General features: G+C 33.5%; 1 protein-coding gene and 1 non-coding gene across 2 annotated transcripts in view; one reads left to right on the forward strand and one right to left on the reverse strand.

Annotated features, from left to right (window-relative positions):
• Nucleotides 1-8378: 8378 nt before the first annotated feature.
• The window catches only part of MFS9 (major facilitator superfamily transporter 9), a 38826-nt gene continuing 24444 nt past the window's right edge, over nt 8379-22760 (reverse strand). The window contains exons 17-20 of the mRNA XM_080180557.1: nt 20481-20539; nt 20037-20183; nt 9052-9126; nt 8379-8630 (exon numbers count right to left, since the gene is read on the reverse strand). Coding sequence (XP_080036683.1) covers nt 8523-8630; nt 9052-9126; nt 20037-20183; nt 20481-20539 — 389 coding nt within the window. The 3' untranslated portion in view covers nt 8379-8522. The remainder of the gene's footprint in view (nt 8631-9051; nt 9127-20036; nt 20184-20480; nt 20540-22760) is intronic.
• TRNAT-UGU (transfer RNA threonine (anticodon UGU)) lies at nt 11708-11779 on the forward strand. The gene has a single exon. It is a non-coding gene; the product is annotated as a tRNA-Thr (tRNA).

The following is a 22760-nucleotide window of genomic DNA, read 5'->3' on the forward strand; positions in this document are numbered from 1 at the left end:
GTGAACAATGGGTTGTTTATTACACTATTCCTTTTTTCTTATTCGTTGGCTCAATAACTTTAGGGATTTTGGTGAATTTTGATTGCTTAATTCATTAAGTTGAACGTTCAAACGTTTCAGCCACTAATTTTAATCTACAGTTCAGGGGTCATTTTGTGTATTACCATTGGGGATGTATATCAATTTATCGGCTACTGTCATTTAGAACCCTGGATTTTGTACACAAAAGAATAGATTAATGTATGTATATATATATAGACGTAATATAGAGTAGCCACACTTCGTAATAAACCATTCTTAGAAATATACGAATACGAAACAAAAGCTTTTTCTAATAATAAAAAAGTGTCGCTATCACACAGAATACCCTATTGGGCTATGAACCCCACCCCCCGCCTTTGTTTTATAATGAATTTAATATAAAGGGGGGGGGGGGTTGTCACTTTAGTTCAGGTTAGGTTATATAAGGTACTAGGTAGCCCGCAGGGTTAGGGCCGCGTGGGGTCAGGGCTCCCCACAGGGATTATGCAAAGAAAAGCAACTACCCTCCCACTACATATTAATAATTTATTTGAAAAATAAGGGGGTGGGTTTAAAAGTGCTCAACTGGCCACTAGTAGAAAAACACCAAAAAAGTGGAGAAAAAAAACTAATGACATTACAGAAAAAATATGGGATAACAAGTCGGACAACATCCATAAGTAGCGAAACAAAAATACGGATTGACAAACTGACAATTTGGTTTGGAAGAGTACAAAGTTTATTTTTTTTTATATATTTTGTATGATTTATTTTGATCCAGACACTATAACACAGACACAAAAATTACGGAGCATTACAGTTTACGCCATGCTATGTGTCTACCCCTCCCCTTTTACACACTTATACTATGATTTTTAAAAGCTTATCTATTAGGGTCTGTATGTCCGTCCGTCGGTAAATAACGGTTATCTCTATGGGTTCTTATAGGTGTGTTAGAAATGTCCTATCGATTTCAAACTTTTGATGATTATTTCTGATTTTTTAAAACAACAAGGTACATATTTGATGCGAAGCATCTCTTTAATCAAGTCTTAAAAGTGTATGTCCTTTATTTACTTAATTTATATACAATTTTATTTATATCTTAAAATTTATATTCTTTTTATTAACTCAACAAGTGTTCATGTTCCTTTGTTTTACAGTTTGATTTCAAAGCTTCGCTTCAATGGATGCTGTCATCCTTGTTATTATATTATTAATCTTTAAATTCCCACCTAAAATAAATGTTGGCTTGTAATGGAATTAATTCAGGGATCTTAAGGGATAAGAAAATGGCCGAAAAAATTGATGTACAATGTACATCCCCAATGATTATACAAAAAAATGTCTCTTCTGTAGATTACAATTGGTGGTTGAAACGTTTGGAAACTCAATTTAATGAACCAACCAATCAAAATTCAATAAAAGTCCCCAAAATCAAGGAGTAAACGAATAAGAAATTGTTATTATAAAATTTTGGGGACAATTGAAATAAAAAGCACAATGCTCCCTACCTCCTTGGATTAACTGCTAATGAAAGGATCCGTTAATCTTATTATGGGACTCCGCCCATTTATTACAGTTTTCCGCCAACACGAGTAAAGGGGCGTTACATAAAGTTTTAATGGGAGAGGGGGAGGTTTAGGGGTATTTAACCAAATTTTTCTGGGATATAAATATAATCTTGAAACAATGGATGTAGAATATACGTGGAGATAATGGCCAGGAAAATATTGTCTATTTAGCTTGCTAACATGGAACTCGTTTATGGGTTAGTAGTTTTTCCAGCAGGATGGGAGATTGTGGGGTAAATGGGATGGAATTTTTTAACCACCTGCGTGTTTTACTTCATTAAATAACATTAAGATCTAGTATAAGATCCAAGTAATAATATATCCATTCCTGAAAATCAACATGCGGGTATCAGTATAATTTACAGTAAAGTATCCCTTCCCACCATGTTGCCATATACAAATACCCAAGCACCCAAAGTTTTTGAGTTACGAAAACTTTGGGTACCAATATAATTTACAGTCCAATGCCCCCTCCCTCCCAAGTTTCTAGAGACACCATGGAAAGTTTGGAAAAGTTTTACCAGAAAAACATGTTTGGAAAAAAAGTTATTCATGAAGTAAAGTTGGGATCGTGAAACCAATTTTTGTATTGTGGCATCTAATAACGACCAAACTTGAATTTTAGGGTCTAGAATAGGGAGTGTGGAGTGGTAAACATAAAAATTTATGGCGGGGGTACAAATGCCTTATTAAAGGTAAAAAAACACTTTTTGGAACCTAAACATCAAAAAGATACCAAGTATTAAGATGATGCTCCATCAAAAAGTTTTCTATCAGATTTATAATAGTTATTTCTCGCATCGTATTATAAACAGCTTTCCGCGGATATAAAATATACAATTTTAAGATTAAAGCCAGTTTTTATATTCGGAGAAACTGGATATAAAATGATGCTAGATATAGTTTTTTCGTATGGATGAGAACCGGTTCTAATCCGCCGGTTTTGAATGAATACGAGAAAAAGATATTATATTATTGTATCTATTCTTAAATCTATGTATAAAATCTTTTACGTGATTGCATTAAAAAAGGATTAAATATAAAAAGTCTAGATTACCAGTCCCTTAATTAAACCATAAGTAGGAACAATTCAACCACTTTAATTGTCAGAAAGTGTTCATATTTTGGCAACAAAAAGGAGTTATTACTGCATTTCATTCATAAAATAAATCATAAAGTGTGTTACTTTATTTTATGTTTTATTATTATTTGGTCACAACTTGGTCAAAAATGCTCACAAATCAGACCTTTTTCGACCAAAGATACTCAAATGGTTCCTTTACAAGCCCAATCAATCAGTTTTAAGTTACACTAGTCCCCAAAGATTTTTCATAACGTTTCTTATTCGTTGGCTTAACTTTTCAACCACTAAACTTCTAGAATACGCTAATAATTTTATTTTTAGTGGGAAATCTCTGCAATTCGAAACGAAACTTTATTAGTAGCGAAGCTACTCTATAATTTGATGTGTCCGTCTGTCTTAGTTTGGGGGAAACGTGATTTTCTCGGCTCCTATTCAAGATAGATAGCTGAAATTTTAGTGTAGATTCCTATGAAATATGCCCATCTAATATAATCATTATTTTGTGCATCTGTCTGTTGTTTGGGGTGCTAGATCGATTCCTATATTTTCAAGTGTTCGTGATTTTTTTTTCAAGATAGAGGGCTAAACTTTTTATGGATTAATAATTTTACATTCTACATATTTTCACCAAGTTTTATCATGATTTGTCTATTAATTGGGGTGCTAGATCGATTCATAGATTTTTAAGTTTTCGTGGTTTTCTCTATTCCTATTCAGGATTGACGACTGAAATCATCAGGGATTAAATATGCTCATACTTTACTTATTTCCATCAAGTTTCATTAAGATTTGTCTATTAATTGTGGTGCTAGATCGATTCCTAGATTTTCAATTTTTCGTGATTTAAACGTTGCGTGATTTTGAAGTTTTCGTTTTTAGCTTCGCTACTTATGGATTTTGTCATCCTTGTTTTTTAAGTATGGCTAAAAAAATCAGCTTTCTAAAAACAATTAACATATATTTGAAGCAGATATGTTTTAGTACAATAATAATAATAATTATAATTTAATAATAATTAATTAGATGATAAATTATCAATAAGAGAATTAACAATAAATAGAATTAAATTTAACAAGTAAGGACAATTATGTTTATAAGTAGCGCAGCAAAAATAAACCCACGAATGAAGGAAAAGGCCAGTAAAATTGAACTACATTTGAGAAAGATAAAATTCACTAGAATTAGTAAGTAATGTAGCGGCACAAAGTGTCTCAAAATCAGCCATGTGACGTAATAAAAATGAGGGAGACGAGGGGAGAGGTGGTAAAGAAATCACCTAAAAAACGATGGCTGATTTTCGAGACACTTTGTCCCGCTACTTAAGTAATTTCTGACGTAATCTTTAATGTAAGCTTTAATTTAGTGTCTCAAAATCAGCCATGTGACGTCATAAAAAATTAGGGAGACGGGAGGAGAAGTTGGAAAGAAATCCCCTAAAAAGCGATGGATAATCACTCATTCTTATGACGTCACGTGTCTTTTTTAAGCGACTCTCTCCATTTACAAAATAAGGGGGGGGGGGATGTTTCGTGTGTTTATGTTTTACTTTAGGTTAGGTTATATTTGGTAAAAGTAGCAACAATAAGACCTTGTGTTGTTGTATGTTTTTTTTGACTGACGTACATACCTTAATTATAGAGTAGCTGCGCTATTATAATAATAACAATTATATCACATCCAAGCAAAATTTTAATAGTATATAGAATAACAGTAATATAATACACAGCAGAAGATAATTAATACCCATATTTTTGCCACACAAACAAATTTTGTATAAGACAGATAAAAAATACTGTTTTACCCCAACTTTTCTTTTATATTTTGAATACTAATTCATTCTGGCATTAATGAGAAAAACGCAGTAAAGCTTCAGCTATGTCAGAGAAGAGTAGGAGGCAAAATGGTTTTTCTGTTAATGATAAAAACTGGTTTGTTTAAAAATATCTTCCTAAGAGGGTCGTTGGGGGGGGGGGGGGGGGGGTGGGGTGGGGTGGGGTTGGCTAAAAAAAAGGATTAGACTCCTTTAATAACTCACCCCCGACCCCATGCAGCAAAATTGGACTTTTAATGTTATCTAGTATTGTATTACTGTATTCAAAAAATTGGAATAAGGTATAGCCAACAAGCGAAATAAATCAAAAATAATATTACTACAATAAGTGTTGCCCCACCCCCCAAATCACGAAACCTTTTCGAATATTTTTTTTTGGATTTAATTCAGTTGTTGGTTACAGCAGATTCCAAAATAGACATAGATTATCAACATTTGAAAGTGCGTCACAAATAGAATTTAATACAATAACAAATAACGAAGTTTCCCCCCAAATGGCCTTGTTGAGCATAGAAAACTCCACCCCTTTACTTTTTAAATAAATTGAAAATTAGGGGAAGGGGGGGGGAGTAATTTTTCGATTGTTGGTTTGTTTCAATAGATCAGAGGTGAATTCTTAAAAAACTTTTGCCTAAATAAAAATTCTTTGTCTCACTAAAATTAGTAAGACTCGCTTAAAAATTTGAAGGGATAGTTTTGCCTCACTATTTAAGTGAGGCAGTGGGCCAAAAAAAGTTTTTTAAGAATTCATCTCAGGATAGGTTAGGTTATAATGGGCAGCCCAACAGGGCTAGGGTACCGCAGGTATAGTCCCCGCTTTGTTAGGTCCTCCCGTTGGGGTTCAGTGCTCAACAAGCACTCTAAGAGAAAGCACCTAAATAACAATTAGAAATAACTATTATAAAAGATTTAAATTTATGAAAAAAACATAGTCTAACAAAATTCAGGTACAATAATAATATGATAATAAGCTGATTTGTTTGGTAAAAATAATAATTTGACCGGCGCGGCGGAAGAGATAAAATATAGAGAATATTTAAATATTAAAATTGTAAATTTTTCATTTTAAAAAGTTATACAGATCTCCTATATATCTTGTACTTTTGACAGCATCCTAGTGAAACAAAAATACAGTTATGACTTTGTTTTGCTCAAACAAAAACAATTTAATATTAAGTTTCATTTTTTAGACATTAATTTCAATCAATCTTGCAGAAAATAATGAATTTATTGTTTAATAGGATGTTTTAAAAGTACTAGATACTTGAATTACGAATTAAAGGGAGGTATGGGACATTAGACTGTATACTTTACTGGTACCCAAAGTTCTCTCAAAATTACCATTCGAATGCTTAAAAACTTTGGGTACTTTTTAAAAAACTTGATTGGTTACTTTAGCAATAGCAATGTCCATTCTTTTCAACCAATTTTTTTAAATATCTATAAATTTTGTCGTCAATTTGTTTTGCTAATATAGTCCTCAGATATTGGTCAATACGTTCCTCCATTGTCAGGGGATGGGAATAAAGTCATATGAGGGGGGGGGGGGGGAGGATTGAGCGTAAAATATTATCAGGGATATAGCGAGAATCTTTCACAATATCCACATATTCTAATATCCATTATTATGAATTTAAACAAATCAATTTAATTTGTGTTTGTTTGACTTCAACAAAAATTTGACACTGCGCTTGAAACAAAAACATTAATACATGGATACAGGGTTGGTACAATGAAAGATAAATCCAACCTATCTCTTTCCAATCTTGAGGAAAAGAGAGGTTGTAGATTATTTATCCCCCATTGACCCAAATATCCTAGACAACGATTACATTACATAAATTTTGAAGTGCTTCAGAATTGATTGAAAAAATAGAGTATATTTTATATTTATATTTGAAATTGGAAGTATTTTAATATCAAATATATAGCTTCTAAATAATTTTTTTTTATTTAAAGAGATAATTTGATATATTTTAAGTAAGTATGTCCTTTTTTATATTTAGTGCAATACATTTATAAAATTTTGATTTTAAAACATTGAAATATTTACATTTACTACATGATTACATTTTTTCACAAAAAATAGTTTCTTTTCAAAAGTTTTTATACTAGTTATTGAAGCTTCTATACAAATCCCCCTATGTCTGTTTGTCTGCTAGTCAAAAGTAATGAATCATTTTTATCTTTCCTACCACTTTTCCTCCATTTTTAACACGAAATACGTGTTCTATACCCCTTATAATCCCTATATTGTCTGTTTGTAAGGCGTTACATATAACGCTTTTACAGTATATGGATGTTTGTTAGATAACATCCCTTTTCATATTTTTAATGGATACACCGACAAACATCCTAATAGGAAAAAGGTCCTAAAGGACTAACTCAAGTAAAACCTCCTAAACAATCTTTAATATTAAAAAATAGCCTAAAGTTATTCAAGAAATAGATTTCAGTTAAGAATTATTTTCTTATGTTTTATCAAGGATTTCATTATTAAAGTGTTTCACTGTTAGTTGATTTTGTTGATAATTTTTGGAAGATTTTTTTTAGCTTCATAATTAGTACGTTTTACTTAAAAATTGTCCCTTTAGGAGGTTTGTGGGTGTACCTTTTTAATTGTCCTATTATCAAAAACCATTTGTTTAGAAGAGTCTGGAATAAAATACGTCAAGAAGGTCTGATGTACAATAACATTTATAGAGTAGATATTAGGTGATATCCTTTATGTAATAGGTATAACTACGTAAAGATAGGTATACTTTAATATATCTTATAATTCCACCTTCTATAGAAACATTTATGTACAAATAGTTTTTAAAGGTGTACATTTACATCCGCTTTTAATAACATTCGAATAAATTACACAAAAGCTAATAAAAAATGAGGGGTAGTTGTGCAATAGGAGAGGTTTAGTTTGTGCTGTTTAAGCTATTTCTAATGATTTAAATACGTTGAATATGCGGAAGTAAATGCACACAATATCAAAGTAATTAAGTAAGTCATTAATTGGTCAAGTTTGAATAATGTTAGATTTAGTATTAGTAATGTCGTGTCAACTGTAGTTCACGCTAAAATATTCCTCGTAACGAATATCTACAAAAATCTCTGAACTTTATAGGCTTCTAACTGCCAAACCGACTAAAGAAGGCCCACAAATGACCTGGAATAGTCATTAATCAATAATGCACAATCATTATCTCTCCGTGCACATAAATGCGCAAAAAAGACTTATTTTTGGCGTTTTTTCTACAGTGAATCTTTCCTTGTGCATCATTGGATCTTGGCTATTCAAGATTATTTGCCAGTCTTTTTACGCCGCGTAAAACGGTGCGTAGGCATGATATGCACGTTCACAGCCGTTTGGCAGTTAACAGCCAGGGGTAGCCAGTCTAACCAACAATTCTACAAAAAATCACGAAACCTTTAGAGTTGCTTGTCAGAATATCATTCCCTTGTCCCTGATTAACAGCCTTTAGAATTCATTGATTTTTTTGAGACATTCGTTACCAGGAACATTTTACCGTGAACTGCAGTTGACCCATAATGTCAAATGTTCTCGTTAATGGGTACGAATTGTCTCATTTTAGTCCGATTATTTATGAATAAAGAAACGGCATGAATTTTTGTATTTTTTCAGCGGTTTTTTGTCTTCCCCCTAGTTATATTTTTTTATATAAAAAGTTAGGGAGAATTTACTTTTTAGATATAGATATGATTTCAGAAAATGTAGTTAAACAGAACAGTCAAATATATATAAAAAAAATATGTAATATAAAATTAATCCTAAAATATTGTATTAAAACTTGTTTGCTTACAAATGTTTATTTTTAGCTAGATAATAAAGTAAAATTATGCTGTAATTGATATAAACTAGGAAACACATGTATGTTTGAATGCTCTGTAATATATATAAATACCAATATGGGAAGGAAGAATGAAAAAGCCTCAATAGCCTTAAATGCTACCAAAACAAGACCTCAATCGTTTTTCAAAATTACTGGCCATCCTTCTAATACTGGGTTTGTTCGTTTTCAACAAGATTAGCTTGATCTGCTGTGTCAAGGCATTCCCCTCCATCCACTAGCTCACCATCACCTTCCTCGTAATAATACTCCTCCTAAAATAAGGAAGCTTTACAAAGTGTCAGCCTTTACAAAAATTCAGCCATGTGACGTCATAAAGATAAGGAATTGTCCATCACTTTTCTAGGGGTTTTCTTTCCCACTCCTCCTCTCCTCATCCCTCATTTTTATGAAGTCATTGAGGTGCTTTCTTCGTTTTCTTTTTTAAAGAGCTTTCTAGAAGCTTTGACCTTAAAAATCGACATTGATTCATTCTTGAAAAGATTTTTTTTTACTAATTCTGGTGTAAAATTGTATAGAGAATAAGAGCATTTGATTTTAAGATAATTATAATACACCTTGAAATAAGGGCTATAAATTATTAAAATCATTTTTTAAATGTCATACTGCATATTAGGCTCCTTAAGGAGCATTATACACCAACCCCCAACCGCCAAATAAAGCTAAAAAATTTACCTCTTCATAATATTGGTCATTGGAAGTGGCTACGGCTTCGCCCCCAACAGCTCCGTAATTCATTTCTCCTTTCTCCTAAATACAAGAGAAAAAGTTATTTTTCGCATCTTTTTACAGACAGCTTTCTGCGGATATCAAAATTAAAAGTTATAAGATTTTAACCTTACCTAATTTAACCTTACCTAATTTAACCTAACCTAACCCATGAGGGGAGCCCTAACCCTCTTGGCCCTAGAATTCGGCACTTAAGGGCTAATAAAACTGAGGTGAATTCTTAAAAAAATCAGTTTGCCCCACTAAAATTTTAGTGAGGCAAAATTATCCCCTCTAAATTATTAGTTTGCCTCACTGATTTTAGTGGGACAAAAGTTTTTTAAGAATTCACCTCTAGTTTAATTTTTATGATTTTATTTTAATATTCGTGGAAAATTGTCTGTAATACGACGTTATGCATGATTTTCAATATTGCATTATATAGTACGGTTCTAATCCAGTGGATATCAATCGGTTTCAAAGCCATACTGGAAATTAAGATATCATATTTACTATATCTTTAAAAGATAAGCTTTTCTATAATTAGGGTCGGTCCGTACCTCTGTCCGTACGTCCATCCGTTACAGTTAGCTCTTTTCGTAAATTTAAATAGGTTAGAATTGTCCTATCGATTTCAAACTTTGCATGGTGATTCCTGTAGTAGTTACTAGTTAGGTACGATTTAACAAGTTGATTTTTTACTTTCTTAACAACAAATTTTTATGTGATATAATTATCCGATCTGATTTTTGGTATAATGATTCCTGGGACAACAAAGTACAATATTATATGCGAAGCAACTCTATAATCAAGTCCTAAAAATGTAAGTATGTCCATAGCCATTATCCTCAATAAAGAAGTTTTTCAACAAATTTACTAACAATTTTGCTTTGACTCTTATAAATTTACATATATTCTGATTATTCAGTTCTGACACTATACAAGTGTTAATGTCCGTTTGTCCTATCGTTTTAGAGCTTCGCTTTTATGGATGTTGTCATCATTGTTATTCTTTGTTTTCTACTAGGAAAAATACATGATATCTATATGAAATATAATAGTAAGGTTAAGTTGAAATTTAAGTTAATAGAATAAATTTAAACTTTCTGCCAGGGTTCGGAAGCCGCAGCCGCAGCCTCAGCCTCAGCCACCATCAGCCGCGCGGCTTACGAGAAGCCTCAAAATCAGCCGCGCGGCTTCCTCAGCCACCCAATAAGCCTCAGCCTTAGTCGCAGCCGCGCGGCTTAAAGAAAACATAAGCCACTGTAAGCCTCAGCCGCATTCAGCCACTGTAAGCCTCAGCCACTGTAAGCCTCAGCCACAAAACTCCAATTCAGCCACATTAAGCCTCAGCCGCACTAAGCCTCATTCAGCCAACGCCCCTCTAAGCCTCAGCCGCAATCAGCCGCGCGGCTTATAGTTGGGGAAGCCTCAGCCACACTCAGCCGCGCGGCTGTTAATAATTTGAAGCCGCAGCCGCACTCAGCCGCGCGGCTTCAAGAAAGCCTCAGCCGCAGCTGCAAAGTTATGATTATGCCGCAGCCGCAGCCGCGCGGCTTGATATTTGTAAGCCGCAGCCTCAGCCGCAGCTTAATTTTTTAAATTCAGCCGCAGCTTTGACACAGCCGCGCGGCTGAGATATTGTAAGCCCCAGCCGCAGCCGCAGGTGCTAAATTAGTACAAGCCTCAGCCGTCAATTCAGCCGCGGGGCTTAATTTTCATTTAATTTTGTCTGTCTGAAGCTTAAGATCTCAGCAACCACTGAACTGACAATGTTGTCCTTCTCAGGAATCCTTTTACTAAAGTAACAGGATGTCTGTGTGTCTGTGTATCTGTGTGTCTGTACCGAAGGATCTCTCTAACCGCTGAACCGATCGGGTTCTCCTTAACAGGGTAGCTTCTCATAGGTCCTGGGAAGGTTTATAACTATTTTTTTGGGGGTGGGACACCCCCAACCCTCCAAAAAAATTAAAATCCCCCCCCCTCAAAAAAAGAAATTTTTTTTTAGATTTTTAAAACTAAAATTAAAAATGAGGGGGGAGGCCCCCCCCCCAAAAAAAAAAATTCCCCCCTCCCAAAAAAAATTTTTTTACTTTTCTTTAAAAATTTAAAATAAGAAATTGGGTTATTAAATTTGACTCTCTCTCTTCCTCAAGTGCCCCCTAGAGGCCTCTAGGGGCGTAGCCGCTAGTTATATATATATTGACATTGGATGGTTTTGAGCTAATTTTGGGGTGGGGGTCAGACATTTCCATCGCCAAAAAATAATTTTTTTAAATGTTATACTTTTAAATTTTTTTATATTCTTTTATAAAAATGTTATCTTAAGTTTTTTTTTAAAATTACAACATAGAAACTACCATCTCGAACAACTACAAAAAGTTTGAACCTGTAATGTCTTCTACACTGTTATGCCGGGGTTATAAGTTCGAATTTCACCAGGAGCAATACGTTTTTGAACGTTGATACTTATGAATATTATTGAATACTATTTATAGGGTAACTGCCCTACTGACGTACGTTTGCCTAATTTTATTGTTTTTAAAAGATACAAATTTTTCAGAATTTACTTAATATTCACTATGAATTTGTATTATCTTAAATTTTTTTTCTTGTACAAGTGGCCTATTTAGCTCAATGGTAGAGCACTCGTCTTGTAAACTAGGGACCGTGAGTTCAAACCTCACAGGGGGCAATCAATTTTTGTGATACTCAAGTTATATAGTAGCTTCTCTATTATTTTTCCGTTTAGGTACGCAATACTTGTTCTATATAATTAAGCTTCTCCTACTTAGATATTTCTTCAATTTTAAATGTATTTAATACTTTGTGGTTGATGAGAGACACTGAAAAAGTTATGCAAAAAAAAGATTTATACATATTTAATTTTTTATAGTATTTTTAAATTAATGAAAATAATTAAATTAAGATTTGGGGAGGGGGGAGGGTGTGTGTGTGTGTTTATTTTGAACACAAATTATCCCAATATGTTTTCTAACAAAAAAAATTTAAACAGCGATGTATTTTACTTTTTAGAGTTGGTTAAAAAAAGGTCTGTAAAATGCAATAAATTGTCCTGTATAATATGCAAAAAAATCTACATAAGAGAGAGAGAGAGAGAGAGAGAGAGAGAGAGAGAGAGAGAGAGAGAGAGAGAGAGAGAGAGAGAGAGAGAGAGAGAGACTGAAAAATATCAAACTCATCTATCATCACCAGGATTTGAACGCATGATTATCATAACTGGAAGCCAGCACTTTGACCGCCATACCACAGGAGATAATAGATTTCCTTCAAATTAATAAGATACATAGAGAGAGATAAATAAATAATAAACTGAAAAAAATTATTATCTATTATTTATTATCACTGACATACGATAATAAACTGAAATTTTTTGTAAATTTCTAATGTCACCAGGAATTGAACACATGATCTTTATATCTAATAGCCAGTGCTTTGACCAGCGTACCGCAATAGACAACACATGGCATTTAAAAATTTTAAGATGTACTCAAAGAGAGAGAGGAAAAATTGAAGGCAACCAAATATGTTAATTGAAAGAGGCAATATAGACAATATTTAGATTTTTTTTATAATTGTTTAAATTGACCATCTCTGTAGCTTAGTGGTTGAGTGCATCAAATAATTTTAATCCCAGAAGTCCGAAGCACATCAGATCAAAACCACTTCAGTGATCAAAAGAAAAAAAATATTTTTCTAACATTGCATTGTAAACAATACTGATAAAGAATAAAACAAATCTAAAAAAGCAATTAAAAAAAAAATTATTTTCAACAAGATTCGAACCAGCTACTGTTGCCCTACATCATTTTGATCATTTAATCCTCGAAATCTAGACAACGGGAGAGAGAGAGAGAGAGAGAGAGAGATAGATAGATAGAGAGATAGAGAGAGAGAGAAAGAGAGAGAGAGAGAGAAAGAGGGAGAGGTTTTGAAGGTGTGAATTATTATTATTTTTTTTTTTTTGGGGGGGGGGGGAGTCGACCATCTGCTATTTTTAATTTTAGTTTTTCAAAAATTATATCTTTTTTGTGGGAAAAAATAGTTAGAAACCTTCCCAGGACCTATGATAAGCTACCCTGTAAAAGAGAACCATATCGGTTCAGTGGTTAGCGTTTCCTTTGGTACAAACAAACAGACAGACAAACAAACATCCTGTTACTTTATTATATGGATGATATATAAAAATGTTTAGTTTACTTGCAGGGAATTAAACTAGAATTTTTAAATAAGTCATGTCGTAGGTTTGAACCGGCGACGTTTGCGCTACGTAAACATCATTTTAAAATTTAACTTTTGGTGATACTTCTTATAAGAGGATAAAAAACAATAAAAATTTATAAACCTTCCCTGGACCTATTGGATGCTTCACTGTAAAGAAAATATTTTGGTTTAGCAGTTAGAAGATCCTTTCCTGCAGATAAAAAAAGCTTACTACTTTATATAATGGGATATAGTTAATAGATTTAAGTTTTTTTTCGCGGGGATTAGAACCGGAACTCTATATGAAGTTGTTAAAAAAAAAAATTAAATAACGTCAAACTTTACCCACTAAACCACCCAGTATTGTTTTATATCTGCAATTTTAAACAATGCGATGTAAGTATCGTATATGGGCTATATTTTGAAATGGCCGAATCTTTTGTTCCAAGGTATGGTTTATACTTTATTATGCACTTTTATTCAGGGTTGCCATTTTAGAGTAAAATTTATTCTTATTACTAATAGTATATAACCACCCTGAGAAATTTTAAAGATTAGTTAGATATGACTTCATGAATATTTCAAATTAAAAAAATTATACAAAAACTATTTGACAACCATTACGGTTTCGAGGTTTGTTGATTCTCTTCTATTTAGTTCAACTCATTAAGATCAAGGTAGTGTCCACACAACATATAATCAAGTTAGTGTCCACATAATTTTTGAGAAAATTTTTCATGGAAAAAAATGGGAAACTAGAGTGTAAAACACTAAGGCATGCAGGATACATATTTCAGTGCAATTTTTTTTTAATAATACATAATAAAATTTGTATTTGATATTCCCTGACCCTAAATACATTCTCACTTAATATTCCAGTATCGCTTCGAATCCGAATTAGAACCGGTTCTTAGCCATACTGAAAAATATATATATGCATCCTATCATATCCAGTTTTCTATGAATATAAAAATGTACAATCATTTGAGATTAAAGCCAGTGTTATATAATAATAGTTAATGATACGATGCTAAATAAATATTATATTACTCCCCCCTCTCCACCCCCCTTAAAATATTTTTGATTCATAAATGAATTAATCGATTCGTGAAATTGTTATGTAATAAGGAAAGATTACTTTGTTGTCAACGGAATTTTGGATAAAAAATGTGTAACTTAGCAAGACTAGAACCTGGATTTTAAGGATGACAAACCAGCGTGTTAACCCATGCGCTATTTAGGAAAGGAATGTTCACCCAAATTTTAAGCTGATAATTAAAAATTCTAATATAGAAGCTTGGAAGCAAAATGCTTTTTAATGCATATATAGAAAATATGTTTTTCTATGAATATGTTAATATTTATATTTTTGATGGATTTTATAGATGTAGTTCTCTAAGTCATACGCAGTCATATTCAATGTTGAAGGGTGACGCAAATTCAGATTTCAGTTTTCATGATTTGAGAAAAATTCACCATTAATTGAAAAGTTGATATTATAAATTGAATTATAACAGATTAAATTTTGCATGTTGCATTTTCTTGGCTGCTGGGTTTCCTAGGATATTGGCATTTTAATGGAAAAGGATATATATATTTTTAAAAATATCTGAAAAACCTGATTTGAATCACATTTTTTCTTAAGCTGAGTCGATCCTGAGTTTTAGGAGAATGTATAATGTATATCTATAAAGGTATTTATTATTGTATATTCAAAACCCACCCAACCCCCCTTAAAATCCTTTAAAATGATGGACAGTTATAAAATGCCATTTCCCGAAGTTGCACGCGGTCATACACAATGTTGGAAGGTTAGCTAAAATTTCAGATATTTTTTTTTGCAATTTGATTTACTTATTTTCTCCATAAAATCTAAGGGATGCTTTCAGGATTATCTAATTTGTGCTATGATATAAAGATGAATTTTTCTCAAATCATGAATACTAAGATCTGAAATTTGTGTCACCCTTCTTTTTTAAAATGGAATCTTTACAGATTTTTTTATTTGATGGTAAAATAAAATCAACCACAGAAGAAATTAAACAAAAAAGCTAAAGCCCCTTTTTTTGTTGAAAATAATGTTTCAGGATGATGATTTTTATAAGAATCAATATCAATAATGTATCATAACAGAAGGAAACAATTATTTTCACCAATTTATCTAAACCTGGATGGTACATCCAGGCATTTCTAGTTTGTAATATTATTAACTAAATTTTAATATAAAATTGCTTTACACCTATGTTCTAAGGGTTAGTGCACCATAATGTATAAGAAAGGTTTTCTGTTCAATTCCACCAAGAATTACATATGATTATTTCTAAAACCTTGTATAAAGTATGGAGAGTTATTTTGTCTGTAGATTAAGAATTCGATAACTACTGAACTAATGAAAACTTTTTAAATTGCCTTTTCCAAGTTTTTGAATTTTTTAAAAAACTAAAATCAAAACTAAAATTTTTTTTTTCTTCTGGGATTCGAACCCGGATGATAGATGGTTCAAAGCTGTTACCGTACCAAAAAGCTATCAGAGCTCCAATATTTCAAAATGAAAATTTGTCTTATTTTTAGATCATTAAGTATTATGATGTCTGTTTGTTTGTCTCTCTATATGTTTGTACTACAGGATCTCGCTAACTACTAAACCGATATGGTGCTCCTATTCAGGGTAGTTTCTTATAGGTACTGGGAAGGTTTACAACTATTTTGGGGGAGGGTACCATCACACTACCAGAAAAAAATTGCATTAGAAAAAAAATTAAACATCACCCCAAAATTAAAAATGGGATTTACTCGCCCCGGCCCTCCCCACCCAATAAAAATCACCCTACCCCCCAAAAAATTATTTTAATTCAGTTCTTCTTTTTCCAGTACCTATTGTTTAGTATTTTTTGTAATAACTTCATAATTACATTGTCATTAAGATTATGTGACATAAAAAGTTAGTCATAAAAATTATACCCATGAATAATTGTAATGAAAAGCACTTTTGTAAAAAAAACATTTTTCATAAGAGGTAAGTTTTTATGACAAATACATTTATTGCAAGTGTACATATGATAAGCATTTTAAAGACGATTATTTTTAAGACAAATTTAACCTGCGTACCATGGCTCAACATGTAGCGCATCTGCTTGTCATCATGGAGGTAATAGGTTCGAATCTTGGCCAGACACTGCGTGAAAACTGAAGACGTTAAATGGTTCCTACTGCAGCTATGCCAGGTATACAACATGTAAAGTTAGAGTATGAGAATTTCCTTGGCTCGTAAACAGGCGTAACTCATTACCATAGGACTTTCTGGCAGGTAGTTGGTTGCTGGATAGATGTCACTTAAATTGGAAAGAATTGGTTCCCTTTAATTATCCAACGTTCAACAAGAAGCGCATCTGCTTGTCATCAGGGAGGTAATAGGTTCGAATCTCGGCCAGACACTGCGTTATAACTGAAGACATAAAATGGTTCCTACTGCTGCTATGGCAGGTGTGCAACATGTAAAGTTGGAGTAGGAGGATTTCCTTGGCTCATAAACAGGCGTAACTCATTACCATAAAACTTTCAGGCAGGTAGTTCCATAAAAAAAAGTTAGTTGCTGGATAGATGTCACTTAAACTAATACAGAAAAGGAAAGAATTGGTTCCCCAAGGTTCAACAAGTAGCGCATCTGCTTGTCATCAGGGATGTAATAGGTTCGAATCTCGGCCAGACACTGCGTTATAATGGTTCCTAGGTGCTAGGTGTGCAACATGTACAGTAGCAAAGGAAAGATATAATTCCCCTTAGTTATCCAGGGTTGTTGGACCTTGAGTTAATGTCATAGAAACCCTCGACCGTGGCTCAACATGTAGCGCATTGGCTCGTCGTCTGGGAGTTGATAGGCTTTGTACTGCATCATAACTAAAGATGTTGAAATAAATTCCTACTGCTAAAAAACTTGTATAAAACTTTGGGTACCAGTATAAAACTTTGGGTATCAGAATAAATTTTTGTCTATTAGTATAAAACTTTGGGTACCAGTATAAAACTTTGGGTACCAGAATAAATTTTTGGCTATTAGTATAAAATTTTGGGTACCAGTATAAAACTTTGGGTACCAGTATAAAACTTTGGGTACCAATATAAAATTTGGGTACCAGTATAAAACTTTGGGTACTCGTATAAAACTTAAGGTACCAGTATAAAACTTTGGGTACCAATATTAAAACAAAATTTTAGGTATTAGTATAAAATTTTGGGTACCAGTATAAAACTTTGGGTACCAGTATAAAACTTTGGGTACCAGTATAAAACTTTGGGTACCAGTATAAAATTTGGGTACCAGTATAAAATTTGGGTAACTGTATAAAACTTTGGGTACCAGTATAAAACTTTGGGTACCAGTATAAAATTTGGGTACCTGTATAAAACTTTGGGTACCAGTAAAAAACTTTGGGTACCAGTATAAATTTTTAGTACCAGTATAAAACTTTTGGTACCAGTTTAAAACTTTGGGTACCAGTATAAAACTTTGGGTACCAGTATAAAACTTTGGGTTCTAGTATAAAACTTTGGGTACCAGTAAAAAACTTTGGGTACCAGTATAAAACTTTGGGTACCAGTATAAAACTTTGGGTACCAGTATAAAACTTTGGGTACCAGAATAAAACTTTGGGTACCAGTATAAAATTTTGGGTACCAGTATAAAACTTTGGGTACCAGTATAAAACTTTGTGTACCAGTATAAAACTTTGGTTACCAGTAAAATTTGGGTACCAGTATAAAACTTTGGGTTCTAGTCTAAAACTTTGGGTACCATTATAAAACTTTGGGTACCAGACTAAAACTTTGGGTACCAGTATAAAACTTTGAGTACCAGTATAAAACTTTGGGTACTAGAATAAAACTTTGGGTACCAGAATAAAATTTGAGTACTAGTATATAATTTTGGGTACCAGTATAAAACTTTGGGTACTAGAATAAAACTTTGGGTACCAGAATAAACTTTGGGTATCAGTATAAAACTTTGGGTACCAGCATAAAATTTGGGTACTAATTCTGAATCAAACATTTGAAAAAATCCTGCTGTCCTCCCCCCTCTTCCCTCCACTCTTATTCTCACAACCCCTAACCACCCTCAACTCTCCAAAAAATGTCCTAGAATGCATTTAAAAAATCCAATTTAGCCGAAGCCTCAGCTGCAAAGCTTATTTTATAATCAGCCATAAGATCAGCCGCAAGGCTTAATATTGTATTCAGCCGCAGCCGCATTCAGCTGCGCGGCTGAATTTAATTCAGCCACAGCCTCAGCCGCACGGCTTTCAGTAAGCCGCAGCCTCAGAATCAGCCGCGAGGCTTAATTATGTTATCAGCCACTCTCAGCCTCAGCCTCACTCAGCCGCGCGGCTTAATTTTCCAATCAGCCACTGTAAGCCGCAGCCGCTATGAGCCGCGCGGCTTTCAGTAAGCCGCAGCCTCAGCCACAAATCCTTCAGCCACTGTAAGCCTCAGCCACCCTCAGCCACTGTAAGCCTCAGCCGCTCGAAGCCTCAGCCACAAAATTCCAATTCAGCCACTGTAAGCCTCAGCCACCCCAATTCTTATTAAGCCTCAGCCGCATTCAGCCGCAGCCACTCTCAGCCGCACTAAGCCTCAGCCACTCTCAGCCTCAGCCACTTCCATAACTTTAAGCAGCCGCAGCCGCAGCCGCAGCCGCGCGGCTGATAGCGCGGCTTCCGAACCCTGCTTTCTGCTTAAATATTTATATATTCAACTTTTAAGATAGGGGACAATTTTAACTAAAATTAAAAATAATATAAAAACCAAAATTTAAAATTTGCTACTGATGCTATTAGCCAATTTTGAAAACACTAACGGCTTCGCCCTCAGTCTCCATTTTTTTTTGGGGGGGGGGATGTCCCATTCCTAAAGAAAATAGCTTAAAATCACCGCAGGACCAATACAATATTCTCTTAAGAGAAGAGCCTAATCGGTTCAGTGGTTACCGGACTGTCGGTCGAACAGATAGATTAACATCATTATACTTTGTATTATAGATAACATTAATACTTAATGTTTGTCATAATGTCGATTTAAATAAGAAAATGAACGACAAATTTAACTTTACAAAGTGTCTCAAAAATCAGCCATGTGACGTCATATTAATGAGGGATTATTTATCTCTTTTTTGGGGTTTTCTTTCCCACTTCTCCTCTCATCTTCCTCGTTTTTATGACGGCACATGGCTGATTTTTGAGACACTTTGTAAAGTTACAGTAACAGTACAATTTAAAATCCATTGCCCCCCCCTCCCTCCTTGGCAAAGATAACATGTATCAAATGTGTTCCAGCTCTGTTTATGAAATCCTTATCCCCCTTCCGTGATTTAATTTGTATATCTAATGGGATGCAGAGTAAGTAACAGTTACACTCAGGGATTTTAAGGGATAAGACGATGAAAAATAAATTGATATACACACCCAATGATGATAAACAAAATTACCCGTAATTATGACACTTCTAGTTTGAAACCAACTAATCAAATTCGATAAAAGTGCTCAAAGTTTAATCAAACGAAGTGGCGGGTCTCGTCGTATTTTCACAGTAGCTTTTAATAGGTTATTTTAGGGTAGGTAAATGTTAATGATTGCCCCGCAGGGTTAGAACCCCTGAAATATGATAAAAGTTACTGTGACAATACGACAAAAACCGGCTACTTCGTTTTCTTTCCATGATCCAAAATTGTATCATACCGGTTCCGAGGACACGAGGGTCTGCATGGGTTCCTGTGGCAGTGACCAGGGCTGACGCTCACCAGAGGCCATCAGACCGTACAACAGGGCCCCCAGGAAGTACACCAGGGCCGTGATCAGAAACACGTTCCTCCATTCGCTTTCAGTCTGAAGATTATAAATAGCGTTAGTGTATTAAGGTATTTTTTATCAGAAGCTAAAGGCCTCAGAAAATGTTGGTCTAAAATGGTTGTACTTTAAAGGAAAGCTTTACAAATGTTTTAAGTTGGTTTTTGACTATTTTTCTTACCTAACCCATCTTAAGATATAAAAATAAGCTAACACACCAAAATTACTCCATCCCACGTATTTATTTTCAATTCCCAAAATGGAGGGGGAGTTTCTGTGCTCGACAAGACACTTTTAGGTAAACCTCCAATGCATTGCTTTTTAAATAAAACTTACCCCATCAGCGGTCAGAGCTCCAGTGAGGGTAGGACTCAAAATTCCAGGTATGGTTCCAACTAAAATATGTAAGGACAATAAATTATGTAAGGACAATATTTTACTTGCATGGACAGACAGACTGACGTACTTACGACGTATAAACACTTTAAATGGAGTAGTTACGCTATTGATAAAGTATATTAAATTGTAATACAGACATTATAAAAGTAAAGTATGTAAAAGTACGTATGTTTATTAATGAATCTCGAGGGATAAGACAATGAAAAATAAATCTATACATCTCCAATAAGGCAATACAAAATTACTTCTTCTGTAGATTGAAACTATTAGTTACTAATATTGGTTTGATCACCGATAGTTTGAAACAAACCAATCAAAAAATGGACAAAAACCAAATTGTGTCAAAAAAGATCCATGTGACGTCACAAATATGAGGGATATGAGAGAAGTGGGAAAGAAAACCCCTAAAAAAGAGTTGGATAATTCCTCATTTTTATGACGTCACATGGATAATTTTTGACACAATTTGGTCTTTGTCAAAAAATGAAATAAAAGTACACAACGTTTTTAAGCCAACGAATAAGATAATATGGTTATAAAACTTTGGGTACCATCGTAATTTACAGTCCAATGTCCCATCCCTCCTTGATGTTTATTAGTCACAACAGATGTGTAACTGGGTACGGAACGAGAAGTGAGAGTGACTAAGAGCAATATACTTTGTAAATGAGGAAAAAAGAATAAAAGCATAGCAGTCTATTTCTGTTTATGTCAGAAATAATTATCTAGAATATTATTGGTGGCTTTCCCACAAAATCTGTTTGTTGAATACCAAAACACCCCCCCCCCCCTTCCCTCACAAGGCACTAACATCCCAACTATTACAGACAACCAACCCTTTTATTTCATGACCTTTGTCTGGAAGTCTTAATTGAGTAAAGCATTTTTTGAGCTAAGTCATTACCAATAGTCTTACTAAAAATGTCATATTAGCAGTAGCTAAAACGTTTAAAGTCTTTATTTATGGCACGGTTTGAGCCGATTGCGAGGGGTTAAAACCCATTAAGCTTTTCCCCAACCTAACCTAAAATAATACAATTTCTTAAATACTTCGTTTCTTGCCCAAATACAATATGAGGGTAAATTCTTTTAATAATTGGTCATAATAACGATTCAGCAACAATACGGGAAGATATTCACACATTTTAATCATGTTATATATGTGTGCAAATCATTTATTGTAATAGTTAATAACTTAGTAATTTACTAGATTAAAATTTCCCATTCTTCTATAAAATTGTCAATACAACGATTCACAATTTAAAATAATAGTTATTTCTCGCATCGTATTATAAACAGCTTTCCGCGGATATAGAATGTACAATTATAAAATTAAAACCAGTTTTTTAGCCCCGAGGTGCCGAAGGCACGGGCCAAAAAACTGGTTTTAATCTTATGATTATACATTTTTATATTCGTAGAAAGCTGGATATAATACGATGCTAGACAAAGTTTTTTCGTATGGATGAGAACCGGTTCCTATCCACCGGATTCGAATGAATACGAGAAAATAAATTTAACATTTTAAAATCATACAAAAACAGGTTTAAGACATTTAAAGATTAGTCTTTGAGGTAGCAAAAATTAAAAAAAAAGGTTTAAAATCAATTGGACGATTATACCATATTAAACAATCTATCTAAGAATGAAATTAGTTAATCAGCGAATGTATGTCCACTATCCTTGATTATATCGATATACGATATAACTTTTGTTCACATATGTAGTAGACTATTATCAATCTTATTCTTGATAACTTTATTATATACCAGGGAGGGAAAGGACATTGGGTTTTCTTATTCGTTGGTTTAACAACCTTGGGGACTTTTAATGAATTTTGATTCGTTGGTTCAATTTGTTGAGAGTGAAATCTTTTCAAAAACTAATTGTAATTTACAGAAGGGGTAGTTTTGTGTATTATCATTGGGAATGTACATTCATTTATCGGCCATTGTACTGTCTTATCCCTTTAGATCTTTGATTATATGTAATACTCTATATATACAATAATTGTTTTTTTTTTTAATGAATGTAGAGAAGCTCTATGTATATAAACTAGTGGTTGCGCTCATAGTATCTAGGACTCTATATTCGAAGGGATATGGAAGGGCAAAAAAATAGTCTAAAACCATCTCAGGACCTACATAGGGCTTCACTGTAAAGGATAACCATATCGGTTCAGCGGTTAGCGAGATTCTTCGCTGCAGACAAAAAAGG

The sequence above is a fragment of the Acartia tonsa genome, chromosome 13 (genome assembly GCF_053477335.1).
Source record: "Acartia tonsa isolate MP-2025a chromosome 13, ASM5347733v1, whole genome shotgun sequence".
Lineage (NCBI taxonomy): Eukaryota > Metazoa > Arthropoda > Copepoda > Calanoida > Acartiidae > Acartia > Acartia tonsa.